Source organism: Oncorhynchus mykiss, chromosome 25, assembly GCF_057628025.1.
Source record: "Oncorhynchus mykiss isolate SJ-2025 chromosome 25, ASM5762802v1, whole genome shotgun sequence".
Lineage (NCBI taxonomy): Eukaryota > Metazoa > Chordata > Actinopteri > Salmoniformes > Salmonidae > Oncorhynchus > Oncorhynchus mykiss.
Window position 1 is genome coordinate 26,589,203 of NC_143046.1, and position 14,065 is coordinate 26,603,267.

Sequence of the window (14,065 nt, forward strand, 5' to 3'; positions counted from 1 at the left end):
TTGCCCCCCCCCCCCCCCCCCCCCCCTCTATTTTACACTGATGCTACTCTGTTTATTATCTATGCATAGTCACTTTAATAACTCTACCTACATGTACATATTACCTCAATTACCTCGACTAAGGGCTTATAAGTAAGCATTTCACTGTAAGGTGACACCTGTTGTATTCGGCACATGTGACAAATAAAATTTGATTTGAATAGCCAAGTAGGCTACTGTGGCTATTTGATCATTATGTAAGTCTACCAGAGTGGCCTACATAGTATTTGTGGCAGACATAGTATTTGCATATAGTGTTTCTAATTCATGTAGGTAGTCTTTGGGATCCTATTGCCTATTCAACCAATCAGAAGTGCTGATCTTTAACCCCTGCCACCTGAGATGGGTGGTTGATTGATGTGGTCAGATAACCACTGGTCATCACCGAGCTCTGGTCACTGAAGCTCAGCGAGGCAGAAGCTGATGTGCAGCTGTAAGATCCTGTTGGGTTTTAGATGGGGAATTTGACTCTCTTCACACTCACTCATGCAATCACATGCGCACAGACACACACACACACACATGTGCGCTTTCTTACGGTCTAAAGGAGTTCTACTCAGCACTCAGCATTCTGATTTATTTTCCTAGCAGGACAACTCTCTCTCTCTCTCTCTCTCTCTCTCTCTCTCTCTCTCTCTCTCTCTCTCTCTCGCTCTCGCTCTCGCTCTCGCTCGCTCTCTCTCGCTCTCTCTCTCTCTATTTCTCTCAATTAAATTAAAATTGCTTTATTGGCATGACGTAACAATGTACATATTACCAAACCGTACCTTGGAGATTAAGTGATTTAATTTACAATTATAAAAGCTGAAGAACATGCGCACATCCAAGTACTTTCCTCAGGTGCGGAAGTTGAAAGCAAACTCATGGAAAACAGAAAGGAAAACACTGTACACTGCTGCTCATGCTCCCAGGTGGGGCTGGAAGGTCATATATACTGGATATAGGTGGGGGTGGAAGGTCGTATATCCTGGATATAGGTGGGGGTGGAAGATCGTATATCCTGGATATAGGTGGGGGTGGAAGGTCGTATATCCTGGATATAGGTGGGGGTGGAAGGTCGTATATCCTGGATATAGGTGGGGGTGGAAGGTCGTATATCCTGGATATAGGTGGGGGTGGAAGGTCGTATATCCCCCACCTGGGATATGGATGCCTGATGAAGGCCTACGGGTCGAAACGTTGTAAATAAATATCAACTATGAGCATGAGCAGCAGTGTGCAGTGTTTTCCTTTCATTTACAATTATAACATAATTTAATAAATAATCATCAATATTTTCAACGGGACAACAGTAACAACAATAACCAACGGTCAAAATAACCAACCAACAATAACAATAACAATGGCATAGAGGACATGTGCAGGTTGGTTGGTCTGTCAGACACTGTCACTCATCTTATGGCAGGCAGTAATGTAGTGCGCTGCCAACCTACAACTCTCTGCGTCCTCCCCCAACAGGACTGGTAGCCTATCCTCATCAGAGAGGTCTTTGAAACCTTGAATAAGGGTTTGAAATTTGGGGAAATTACACTCTCTAATAGTTTTATATTTTTTTCATTTTGTCAGGAAATGCAGCTCTGTCTCTGGTTCTACAGTGGTGCAATGGTTGCACAGTCTTCCCTCTACAGGGATCCAGGTTTCCCTGTGTCTACCCTTCTCATGCAGGAACCCCTAGACCCACTCCAATTCACATACCGCCCCAACAGATCCACAGATGCCGCAATCTCAATTGCACTCCACACTGCCCTTTCCCACCTGGACAAAAGGAACACCTAAGTGAGAATTCTGTTCATTGACTACAGCTCAGTGTTCAACACCACAGTGCCAACAAAGCTCATCACTAAGCTAAGGACCCTGGGACTAAACACATCCCCCTGCAACTTAGGCAACAACACATCCGCCACGCTATCCTCAACATGGGGGCCCCTCAGGGGTGCGTGCTTAGTCCCCTCCTGTACTCTCTGTTCACCCACGACTGCGTGGCCAAGCATGACTCCAACACCATCATTAAGTTTGCTGACGACACAACAGTGGTAGGCCTGATCACAACGATGAGACAGCCTATAGGGAGGAGGTCAGATACCTGGCAGTGTGGTTCCATTACAATAACCTCTATCTCAATGTGAGCAAGGCAAAGGAGCTGATCGTGGACTAAAGGAAAAGGAGGGCAGAACAGGCCCCCATTAACATCGACGGGGCTGAAGTGGAGCAGGTCGAGAGATTCAAGCTCCTCGGTGTCCACATCACCAATGAACTATCATGGTCCAAACACAACAAGACAGTGTTGAAGAAGGCATGACAACACCTTTTCCCCCTCAGGAGACTGAAAAGATTTGTCATGGGCCCCAGATCCTCAAAAAGTTCTACAACTGTACCATCGAGAGCATCCTGATCGGTTACATCACCGCCTGGTATGCAACTGCTCGACATCTGACCATAAGGCACTACAGAGAGTAGCGCATACGGCCCAGTACTTCATTGGGGCCAAGCTTCCTGACATCCAGGACCTATAAGTCAGAGTTCTCTCTTCTACCGCACGGCAAGCGGTACCGGAGCGCCACGTCTAGGACCAAAAGGGTCCTTAACAGCTTCTACCCCCAAGCCTCCTCCTTTATTTTTACGCTGTTGCTAGTCGCTGTTTATTATCTATGCGTAGTCACTTTACAAATGACCTCTACTAACCTGTATCCCCGCACATTGACTTGGTACCAGTACCCCCTGTATATATCCTCATTATTGTTATTTTCTTGTGTCACGCTTAGATTTTTGGGGTATTTTTTTAACTCTATTTATTGAACTGCATTGTTGGTGAAAGCTTGTAAGTAAGCATTTCAGCGCATGTGACAAATTATATTTGATTTGATTTAAATGGCAAGGCTGTGCTCACTGAGCCTGTACTTTGTCAAGGTTTTTCTAAGGTTTTAATCCGTAACCATGGTCAAGTAGTTAGCCACGGTGTACTGTTGATTTAGGGCCAGATTGCAATGCATTTTGCTTTGTGCTTGTGTTTCCCAATAGGTAATGTAGTTTTGTTTTGACTGTTGTAATTTTGTTTATTCTGATTGATTGGATGTTCTGGTCCTGAGGCTTCAGTGTGTTAGTAGAACAGGTTTGTGAACTCAGCCGCAGGACCAGCTGGATGAGGGGACTGTTTTCTTTGCTCAGCTCTTTTTCTGCCCTGCATGTGTTGTTTGTAGTTTTCCTCTTGACGTGTAGGAGAATCTTACAGACCTCTTACAGACCTCAATGGTTTCAGGCTTTAATGGGGTGTTTGTCCCATTGGGTGAAATCTTTGTTTGAATGTGGAGCCCACACCTCTCTGCCATGAAGTGCAATTAATTCAACGACACATTTAATGACACAAGTTTTAGCCAAATTTTAATAGGTATTTCAATTTGAATTTGTTTTGTAATGGTGTAAAATGCCCTGCATGCTGTCTTTCTCAGGCCATTCAGATCAAATCAAATCTAATTTCAGTTGTCACATGAGCTGAATAGAACAGGTTCACCTTACAGTGAAATGCTGACTTACAAGCCCCTAACCAACACTGCAGTTTAAATAAAAACGGAAATATATACGGATAAGAATAAGAAATAAAAGTAACAAGTAGTTCAAGAGCAACAGTAAAATAACAATAGCGAGACTATATACAGAGGGGTACCGGTACAGAGTCAATGTGCGGAGACACCGGGTGTCGAGGTATTTGAGGTAATATATATATGTAGGTAGAGTTATTAAAGTGACTATGTATAGATGATACACAGAGAGTAGCAGCGGTGTAAAAGAGGGGAGTGGGGGGTGATGTAAATAGTCTGGGTGGCCATTTGATAAGGTGTTCAGGAGTCTTATGGCTTGGTGGTAGAAACTGTTTAGAAGCCTCTTGGACCCAGACTTGGCACTCCAGTACCGCTTGCCGTGCGGTAGCAGAGAGAAAAGTCTATGACTAAAGTGGCTGGAGTCTTTGACAATTTTTAGGGCTTTCCTCTGATACCAGCTGTACGCACTACCCTCTGTAGTGCCTTGCGGTCGGAGTTGCCATACCAGGCAGTGATGCAACCAGTCAGGATTCTCTCGATGGTGCAGCTATAGAACCTTTTGAGGATCTGAGGACCCATACCAAATCTGTTCAGTCTCCTGAGGGGGAATAGGTTTTGTCGTGCTCTCTTCACGACTGTCTTGGTGTGCTTGGACCATGTTAGTTTGTTGGTGATGTGGACACCAAGGAACTTGAAGCTCTCAACCAGCCCCGTCGATGGGAATGGGGGCGTGCTTGTTCCTCCTTTTCCTGCAGTCCACAATCATCTCCTTTGTCTTGATCACGTTGAGGGAGAGGTTGTTGTCCTGGCACCACACGGCCAGGTCTCTGACCTCTTCCCTAAAGGCTGTCTCGTCGTTGTTGGTGATCAGGCCTACCACCGTTGTGTCATCGACAAACTTAATGATGGTGTTGGAGTCGTGCCTGGCCGTGCAGTCATGAGTGAACAGGGAGTACAGGAGGGGACTGAGCACGCACCCATGAGGGTGTTGAGGATCAGCGTGGCGGATGTGTTGTTATCTACCCTTACCAACTGGGGGCGGCCTGTCAGGAAGTCCAGGATCTCTGCCTCACTGCCTTCACTGCCTCAGTTTGGTTTCCAGTTGAGGTTATTTTTAAACCTTAGTAATGGGTCTAGTTCCCTGAAATATGGATATTCGCTGGAAAATCATTATTTTTGTCTCAGGGCGCTGATCTGGCCCAGGATCTAGCAGGTCCAGGCTCTGCTGTCGGCCATGTGCTGTGGGTGACAGCAGTCCCTCTCTCTTTCTCTCTCTCTCTCTCTCTCTCTCTCTCTCTCTGTCTTTCTCTCTCTCTCTTTCTCTCTATCTCTCTCTCTCTCTCTCTCTCTCTCTCTCTCTCTCTCTCTCTCTCTCTCCCTTTAAACTTTAATAATAATACAATTGTGAAAAATATGATTAACCTTCGACCCATTGGGCTTTTGGTCATTGACAGCAGGAAAGGGATACCCCTTGCTTAACCATTTCTATGTCTCTCTCGCCCTCCCTCCCTCCCTCCTCCCCCTTCTCTAGAGTGGAAGCCATGCATCGGAGACACACCACAGTGCGGGAGAAGGGGCGTCGCCAAGCCGTGCGAGGACCCGCCTACATGTTTAACGAGCGTGGCTCGGCCCTGACGCCTGAGGAAGAGGGTTTCCTTGATGCCGCCGAGTACGGCAACATCCCAGTGGTCCGCAAGATGCTGGAGGAGTCCAAGACCCTTAACTTCAACTGTGTGGACTACATGGGCCAGAATGCATTGCAGCTGGCGGTGGGAAACGAACACTTGGAAGTGACTGAGCTGTTGTTAAAGAAGGAGGGGCAAGCCAGAGTGGGTGACGGGCTCCTATTGGCTATATCTAAAGGGTATGTGCGTATTGTGGAAGCCATATTGGGGAACCCGGCATTTAGCCAGGGGCTGCGGCTCACTTTGAGTCCCCTTGAACAGGAGCTACGGGATGACGATTTTTACGCTTACGACGAAGACGGGACTCGGTTTTCTCACGACGTCACCCCTATCATCCTAGCAGCACACTGTCAGGAATATGAGATTGTACATATCCTGCTCACCAAGGGGGCCCGCATTGAGAGGCCTCATGACTACTTCTGTATGTGCAATGAGTGTGCAGAGAAGCAGAGAAGGGACTCGTTCAGCCACTCGCGCTCCAGGATGAACGCTTATAAAGGGCTGGCCAGTGCTGCCTACCTGTCCCTGTCTAGTGAGGACCCTGTATTCACCTCGCTGGAGCTCAGCAACGAACTGGCCAGACTGGCTAACATAGAGACTGAGTTTAAGGTGAGTTTAACAGGCCAGACTGGCTAACATAGAGACTGAGTTTAAGGTGAGTTTAACAGGCCAGACTGGCTAACATGGAGACTGAGTTTAAGGTGAGTTTAACAGGCCAGACTGGCTAACATAGAGACTGAGTTTAAGGTGAGTTTAACAGGCCAGACTGGCTAACATAGAGACTGAGTTTAAAGTGAGTTTAACAGGCCAGACTGGCAAACATAGAGACTGAGTTTAAGGTGAGAGATGATGGAACACAAAACAAAGACAACACACACACGCAAACACACACACAGACACACTAAACAGAAAACACACACACTAGAGACCGAGTTTCAGGAGAGAGATCAGAACACATCAAATCAAATCAAAGTTGATTTGTCACGTGCGCCGAATACAACAGGTAGACCTTACAGTGAAATGATTACTTACAGGCTCTAACCAATAGTGCAAAAAAATGTATTAGTTGAACAAAAGGTAAGTAAAGAAATAAAACAAAGACAGGCTATATACAGTAGCGAGACGATAAAAGTAGCGAGGCTACATACAGACACCGGTTAGTTTGGCTGATTGAGGTAGTATGTACATGTAGATATGGTTAAAGTGACTATGCCTATATGATGAACAGAGAGTATCAGTAGCGTAAAAGAGGGGTTGGCGGGTGGTGGGTGGCGGGACACAATGCAGATAGCCCGGTTAGCCATTTGATTACCTGATCAGGAGTCTTATGGCTTGGGGGTAAAAACTGTTGAGAAGCCTTTTTGTCCTAGACTTGGCACTCCTGTACCGCTTGCCATGCGGTAGTAGAGAGAACAGTCTATGACTGGGGTGGCTGTGGTCTTTGACAATCTTCAGGGCCTTCCTCTGACACCGCCTGGTGTAGAGGTCCTGGATGGCAGACAGCTTAGCACCAGTGATGTACTGGGCTGTGTGCACAACCCTCTGTAGTGCCTTGCGGTCGGAGGCCGAGCAATTGCCATACCAGGCAGTGATGCAACCAGTCAGGATGCTCTCGATGTTGCAGCTGTAGAACCTTTTGAGGATCTCAGAACCCATGCTAAATCTTTTTAGTTTCCTGTGGGGGAATAGGCTTTGTTTGCCCTCTTTACGAATGTCTTGGTGTGTTTGGACCATGTGGACCCGATACACACAACAATGGGACTCTCCAGAACTGATTTGATCAGCGGTATGCTTTGATACTTTCTAAGGTGTGTAGGAACAGAGAGCAGTATCTCTGAGTGAGTGAGTGAGTGAGTGAGTGAGTGAGTGAGTGTGAGTGTGAGTGTGAGTGAGTGTGTGAGTGTGAGTGTGAGTGAGTGAGTGAGTGAGTGAGTGAGTGAGTGAGTGAGTGAGTGAGTGAGTGAGTGAGTGAGTGAGTGAGTGAGGGAGGGAGGGAGGGAGGGAGGGAGGGAGGGAGGGAGGGAGGGAGGGAGGGAGGGAGGGAGGGAGGGAGGGAGGATCAATATATTGCCAGTAGGATTTTCTGCTCCATCATCTGCTGTAATGATTGATCTTCTCTGCTAGGAGTCTTTGGCTCAGGACTGAGGCTGGTTTGCTTTTCTGACTCACTACCTCTACACACACACACACACACATGCATGCATGCAGAAACATACACCAGGTGCATTCAGAAAGTATTCAGACCCCTTTTCCCACATTTTGTTACATTACATCCTTATTCTAAAATGGGTTAAATAAAAAAAGAATGCTCATCAATCTACACACAATACCCCATAATGACAAAGAGAAAACAGGTTTTTAGAAATGTTTGCAAAATTATAAAAAATACAAAATAAAATATCCTCTTTACTAAAGAATTCAGACCCTTTGTTGTGAAACTCAAAATTTAGCTCAGATGCATCCTGTTTCCATTGATCATCCTTGAGATGTTTCTACAACTTGATTGGAGTCCACCCGTGGTCAATTAAATTGATTGGACATGATTTGGAAAGGCACACACCTGTCTATATAAGGTCCCACAGGTGACAGTGCATGTCAGAGCAAAAACCAAGCCATGAGGTTGAAGTAATTGTCCGTAGAGCTCCGAGACAGGATTGTGTCATGGCACAGATCTGAGGAAGGGTACCCAAACATTTCTGCAGCATTGAAGGTTCCCAAGAACACAGTGACCTCCATCATTCTTAAATGGAAGAAGTTTGGAACCACCAAGACTCTTCCTAGAGCTGGCCGCCCAACCAAACTTAGCAACTCCTCAGTAAAAGGCATATGACAGCTTGCTTAGAGTTTGCTAAAAGGCACCTAAAGGACTCTCAGACCATGAGAAACAAGATTCTCTGGTCTGATGAAACCAAGATGGAACTCTTTGGCCTGAATACCAAGCGTCACGTCTGGAGGAAACCTGGCACTATCCCTACTGTGAAGCATGGTGGTGGCAGCATCATGCTGTGGGGATGTTTTTCAGCGGCAGGGACTGGGAGACTAGTCAGGATCAAGAGAAAGATGAATGGAGCAAAGTATAGAGAGATCCTTGATGTAAACCTGCTCCAGAGCGCTCTTGGCCTTAGACTGGGGTGAAGGTTCACCTTCCAACAGGACAATGACCCTAAGCACACAGCCAAGACAACGCATGAGTGGCTTCGGGACTCTGAATGTTCTTGAATGGCCCAGCCAGACCCTGTACTTGGAACACGATCTAACATCTCAGTAGAGACCTGAAAATAGCTGTGCAGCGACACTCCCCATCGGAGGATCTGTTTGATCCTTTGAGAGGATTTGAGAGGATCTGCATAGAAGAATGGGAGAAACTACCCAAATACAGGTGTGCTAAGCTTGTAGCGTCATACCCAAGAAGACTCGAGGCTGTAATCGCTGCCAAAGGGTCTGAATACTTATGTAAATGTGATATTTCATCATAAATATTTTTCTGAAAACCTGTTTTTACTTTGTCATTATGGGGTATTGTGTGTAGATTGATGAATAAAAATGTAGAATCATTTTAGAATAAGGCTGTCACATAACAAAATGTGGATAAAGTCAAGGGGTCTGAATACTTTCCAAAGGCACTGTATACACTCATACTGTACACACGTTAACGTGTTAACAGCACACAATTGGGTCTTGAGTTTCATGCTGCAGTGTGGGATATACAGCCACAAGGACAGGAACATGATTTAAGCCCAGAAGCTATGGGAGGGAGGGGAGGGGAGGCAGAGGGGAACATTTTGGCATTGGGGGGGTCAGGTAAAGTGAGGAGAAGGGTGCAGTCCAGACGGGTGCTTGGGTCGGCATTTGTCGTGACTAGAGCTGTCTGTCTGTCTGCTTCCCTGTAAATGAGAAATAGTCTCCTGGGGGATGTAGTTCTATTACCCTCCATCTCTCTCATTACACATTCATTATAACCCATCTCACTCTCTCTCCTCCCTCTCCCTCTCCAATCTTCTCTCTCCCTCTCACTCTAACCTCCCTCTCATCCTCCATCTCTCATCCTCCATCTCTCTCATTACACATTCATTATAACCCATCTCGCTCTCTCTCCTCCCTCTCATCCTCCATCTCTCTCCCTCCCTCTCACTCTAACCTCCCTCTCATCCTCCAATCTTCTCTCTCCCTCTCACTCTAACCTCCCTCTCATCCATCTTTCCCTCTCTCTAACCTCTATTTCAATGAAAGGAAGGACATGACGAATCTAACAGGTGCAGTTGCCACCAGTGATGTCATTGCCCTCTGCAGTGTTTGTGTGGTTATGTGCAGTATCAGCCCTGTTTTTATTTTTTTAATTTAACTAGGCAAGTCAGTTAAGAACAAATTCTTATTTTCAATGACAGCCTAGGAACAATGGGTTAACTGCCTTGTTCAGGGGCAGAAAGACATATTTGTACCTTATCAGCTCGGGGCTCGAACTTGCAACCTTTCGGTTACTAGTCCAACACTCTAACCACAAGGCTACGCTTTGTGTTGTCCCGGGTGATGTTGACAAGGTGTCATATATTGTCCAAGTGGGTTAAGGTGATAGGGACAACACACAATGTGGTCCTAATGTTAGGGATAGGGATTGTAGCAGACAATGTGTCTATGGTAGAGATAAGACTAGGGTCATAATGTTAGATGTGTGTTCATTTTGATGCTGTGAATTTGATGCAGATAATTTGTAACAAGTCCCACATTCATCTTACATTAGTTTGGCTTTGTCTGTCCCCCGACCGGCTAGACAGGTCCATCGCTCTCCTGTAGTGCCCCTGGACAGGACAGACAGACACACACGCACACATGCATACACACACTCAGTATCAATGAATCAGAATCACCTTAATTCACACATACATGATCAATGTTTCAATTGTTTCAAGGCTTAAAAATCCTCTTTAACCTGGCTCCTCCCCTTCATCAGAATCCGAGTCACCTTTATTCACCAATTATATTTCCACATACTGAGAGTTTTACTTGGTGATATGGTGCTGCTAGTGATAGACACCATACTGAGAGTTTTACTTGGTGATATGGTGCTGCTAGTGATAGACAACATACTGAGAGTTTTACTTGGTGATATTGTGCTGATATAGCAGTGAACTTTAGACACAGATTAAACCACAAAGACCAGGGAGGTTTTCCAATGGCTCACAAAGAAGAGCACCTATTGGTAGATGGGTCAAAATAAAAAAAAACAGATGTTGAATATCCTTTTGAGCATGGTGAAGTTATTAATTACATCAATACAATACACCCAGTCACTACAAAGATACAGGCATCCTTCCTAACTCAGTTGCCAGAGAGGAAGGAAACTTCTCAGGGATTTTACCATGAAGCCAATGGTCACTTTAAAACAGTTACAGACTTTAACGGCTGTGATAGGGGGACACCGAGATGGATCACCAACATAGTAGTTACTCCACAATACGAACCTAAATGATAGAGTGAAAAAAAGAAAGCCTATACTAAATAAAAAATATTAAAAATATGCATTTCAGTCTCTGTCGACATTTAGCTCGACAAACCATTTTGACTGGTCCTGGAGGCATTGGTTGGCAGATTTGGTATGTTTTCGTGCAAATGAAATATACTGATGTATTCTTTGTTGTGTGCACGCATGTTCATGTCCACACGCATGGGGGTGAGTGCATGTGTCAAGCTTGAATTTGTGGGTGTGTGGTTGTTTGTTTATGAGTGTTTATGTGTGTGTTAGCATATCTGAGGGACCTCAAGCACTGGCCTGCAGAGCTCTGTGGGGTTCAAGGGAGCACATAAGGATGCGGGAGTATGGAAGGATGGAAGAAGGAGCAATGGGTGAATGGATGAACGAGGCAGAGAAATATAAGAATGAGATAGGAAGAGATATTTGGGGTTTAGAGAGGGAGAGGGAGTGTTTGGAAAATGAATCAAAATGTTTGTGAAAGAGAGATGGCACAATATGAAGGGATGGGAGAGAAGGAGAGGGGGAGTGTGATGTCAGAGCTGAAAGCTGTGAAATTGTCTCCAGAGCTGCACCTGGTTTTCCAACGGCTAGTCAAGTCATTATACAAACACTAGCTGCACAGGAACTTTCTACCACTCATCTCTCTACAGGAACATTCTACCATTCATCTCTCTCTTTTCTCCCTCTACAGGAACTTTCTACCACTCTCATCTCTCTCTTCTCTCCCTCTACAGGAACATTCTACCACTCTCATCTCTCTCTTCTCTCCCTCTACAGGAACATTCTACCACTCTCATCTCTCTCTTCTCTCCCTCTACAGGAACATTCTACCACTCTCATCTCTCTCTTCTCTCCCTCTACAGAAATATTCTACCACTCTCGTCTCTCTCTTCTCTCCCTACACAGGAACATTCTACCACTCTCATCTCTCTCTTCTCTCCCTCTACAGGAACATTCTACCACTCATCTCTCTCTTCTCTCCCCACACAGGAACATTCTACCACTCATCTCTCGCGTCTCCTTATCTCCTGCTCCCTTAAGGGGGGGCTGAAATTCCTGATTTAGCCTGGGTTTCAATTTTCCTCATTAGGAAATGCGACTGAGAGAAATATTTGAGTCTTGGAGGTGTGCTTTGACGTGCGTGTCTCTTGTGTGTGTGTTGTAACAAGGGAAGTGTTTGTACTTTCACTATGCCAAAATGGAAACCCAAATAGTCACTCCCCCATCTAGAAACAGTCTAACCAGGTCTTGTTTCTGGAAGTAGCCTCTAGGCTAGCTAGGAAGCTAGTCAACTTTTTCCCCCAATTAGTTTCAGTCAGCCATGGGTGACCGTGGCAAAGTTGGTAATACTTTGGATAGCATAGCTATGGGGCTAGTTAGGGATCATCAATAAATTGCACAGTGTAAATGGAACAATATTTTCATGCTGCACATCTTTTAGTTATCTTATTAAATGCTTTCAATATTTGTTGATTCATTTTTACAATTTAGAGTTGGTTAGAGGTTTTTAAGTCATTGAAATGTTCTTGACATTTTAAGCTATTGACATTTAAAAATATTGTTGCATGTACATTGTGTCATTTACTGATGGTCCCTTACTATCCCCACATATGGATATCAGATGTCAAACCAAATTGACCATGGGTAATATGATTGGGTCGTGTGCAGCTGCACTCCAAATTAATGATTACTTGAGTGCTGCCAGCTGTGGGAAGGATTGAAATGAACCCAACCCAAGGAAAGCTCAGTACCTTTCATTATGTGACATACAATCTTTTCCAAATGGTCTTGCAGATCTCGCTTTTGTAGAAGTCTGACTTTATGACCAAAATTATCCTATTAACTCTAAGGTCGATGTCCGCACCCCGCGGAAATCTTATAAGCATAATACAAATTACCCATAAAAATCTGTCAGTTTAAACTAGAGATATTTGTTGTTTTGCATTGTATCGACAACATCCGCCTATGTAACACCATCTGCGGTGAAAGGTGACCAAGCCAGAGTGGACTACTCTACCGGAGCGTCCGAATGGTTTGGCCTACAAACTATTATGACCTCTCACTAACACGATGGTGTGTGTTCTCTATGACCCCCCCACAAGCATCTTGGGACTTGTCTGAAGTTGGTACAGCTGATCTGCCAACTTCTGTCTGTAGCGTCTGAGCAGTTTGGGCTACACACTACTATGACCCATCTGTGTAAAGGTGAGGTTTTACTCTAGGACGCCCACAGGCCTCAGAAGACTGATCAGAAGGTCCCCTGGTAGCAGTTGAACAAATAACTGGAGTATATATGGACACTGGTTAGTTCCAAAAATAAGGGGTTAACACATGTCCAAAAAAAATAACACATTTTTCCTGCTCTTTGTTATGTTTCTCAGATAAAGGACAGACACTCAAAACAAACTTCCTTTGTATTTTTGGGGGACTATCTGTTGTTGCATGTAGTGAATCTGTTAGTCAATGCGTTTGTATGGGCAAATAGGAAGGCCAAAAATAATGTTTAATCAAATGTTTTTTTGCTATTTTTTTTAACACTTCAAATCAAATAGCTAAATGATTGTTAGTTTGACCTTCTTAAAACAATTCCATATAACTTAGTAGAACACCCCCCCCCCCCCCCCCCCCAATATTGATTCCACATAGACTGTTTTCTATCAGAGAAGTTGTTCATATCTTTCAGTTGTTCTTTAATAGCCTCCAGTATTTATGCTGCAGTAGTTTATGTGTCGGGGGGCTAGGGTCGGTCTGTTATATCTGGAGTATTTCTCCTGTCTTATCTGGTGTCCTGTGTAAATGTAAGTATGTTCTCTCTAATTCTCTCTTTCTTTCTTTCTCTCGGGGGACCTGAGCCCTAGGTCCATGCCCCAGGACTACCTGGCATGATGACTCCTTGCTGGCCCTAGTCCACCTGGCCATGCTGCTGCTCCCGTTTCAACTGTTCTGCCTGCGGCTATGGAACCCTGACCTGTTCACCAGACGTGCTACCTGTCTGTCCCAGACCTGCTATTTTCAACTCTCTAGAGACAGCAGGAGTGGTAGAGATACTCTTAATGATCGGCTATGAAAAGCCAACTGACATTTACTCCTGAGGTGCTGACTTGCTGCACCCTCCACAACTACTGTGATTATTATTATTTGACCCTGCTGGTCATTTATGAACATTTGAACATCTTGGCCATGTTCTGTTATAATCTCCACCCGGCACAGCCAGAAGAGGACTGGCAACCCCTCATAGCCTGGTTCCTCTCTAGGTTTCTTCCTAGGTTTTGACCTTTCTAGGGAGTTTTTCCTAGCCACCGTGCTTCTGCACCTGCATTGCTTGCTGTTTGGGG

The 14,065-nt window shown here is 45.1% G+C and overlaps 1 protein-coding gene across 1 annotated transcript in view; it reads left to right on the forward strand.

Annotated features, from left to right (window-relative positions):
- The first annotated feature begins 5,112 nt into the window (after positions 1-5,112).
- trpc7b (transient receptor potential cation channel, subfamily C, member 7b) overlaps positions 5,113-14,065 on the forward strand; it is a 60,169-nt gene continuing 51,216 nt past the window's right edge. The window contains exon 1 of the mRNA XM_090219484.1: positions 5,113-5,869. Coding sequence (XP_090075610.1) covers positions 5,117-5,869 — 753 coding nt within the window. The 5' untranslated portion in view covers positions 5,113-5,116. The remainder of the gene's footprint in view (positions 5,870-14,065) is intronic.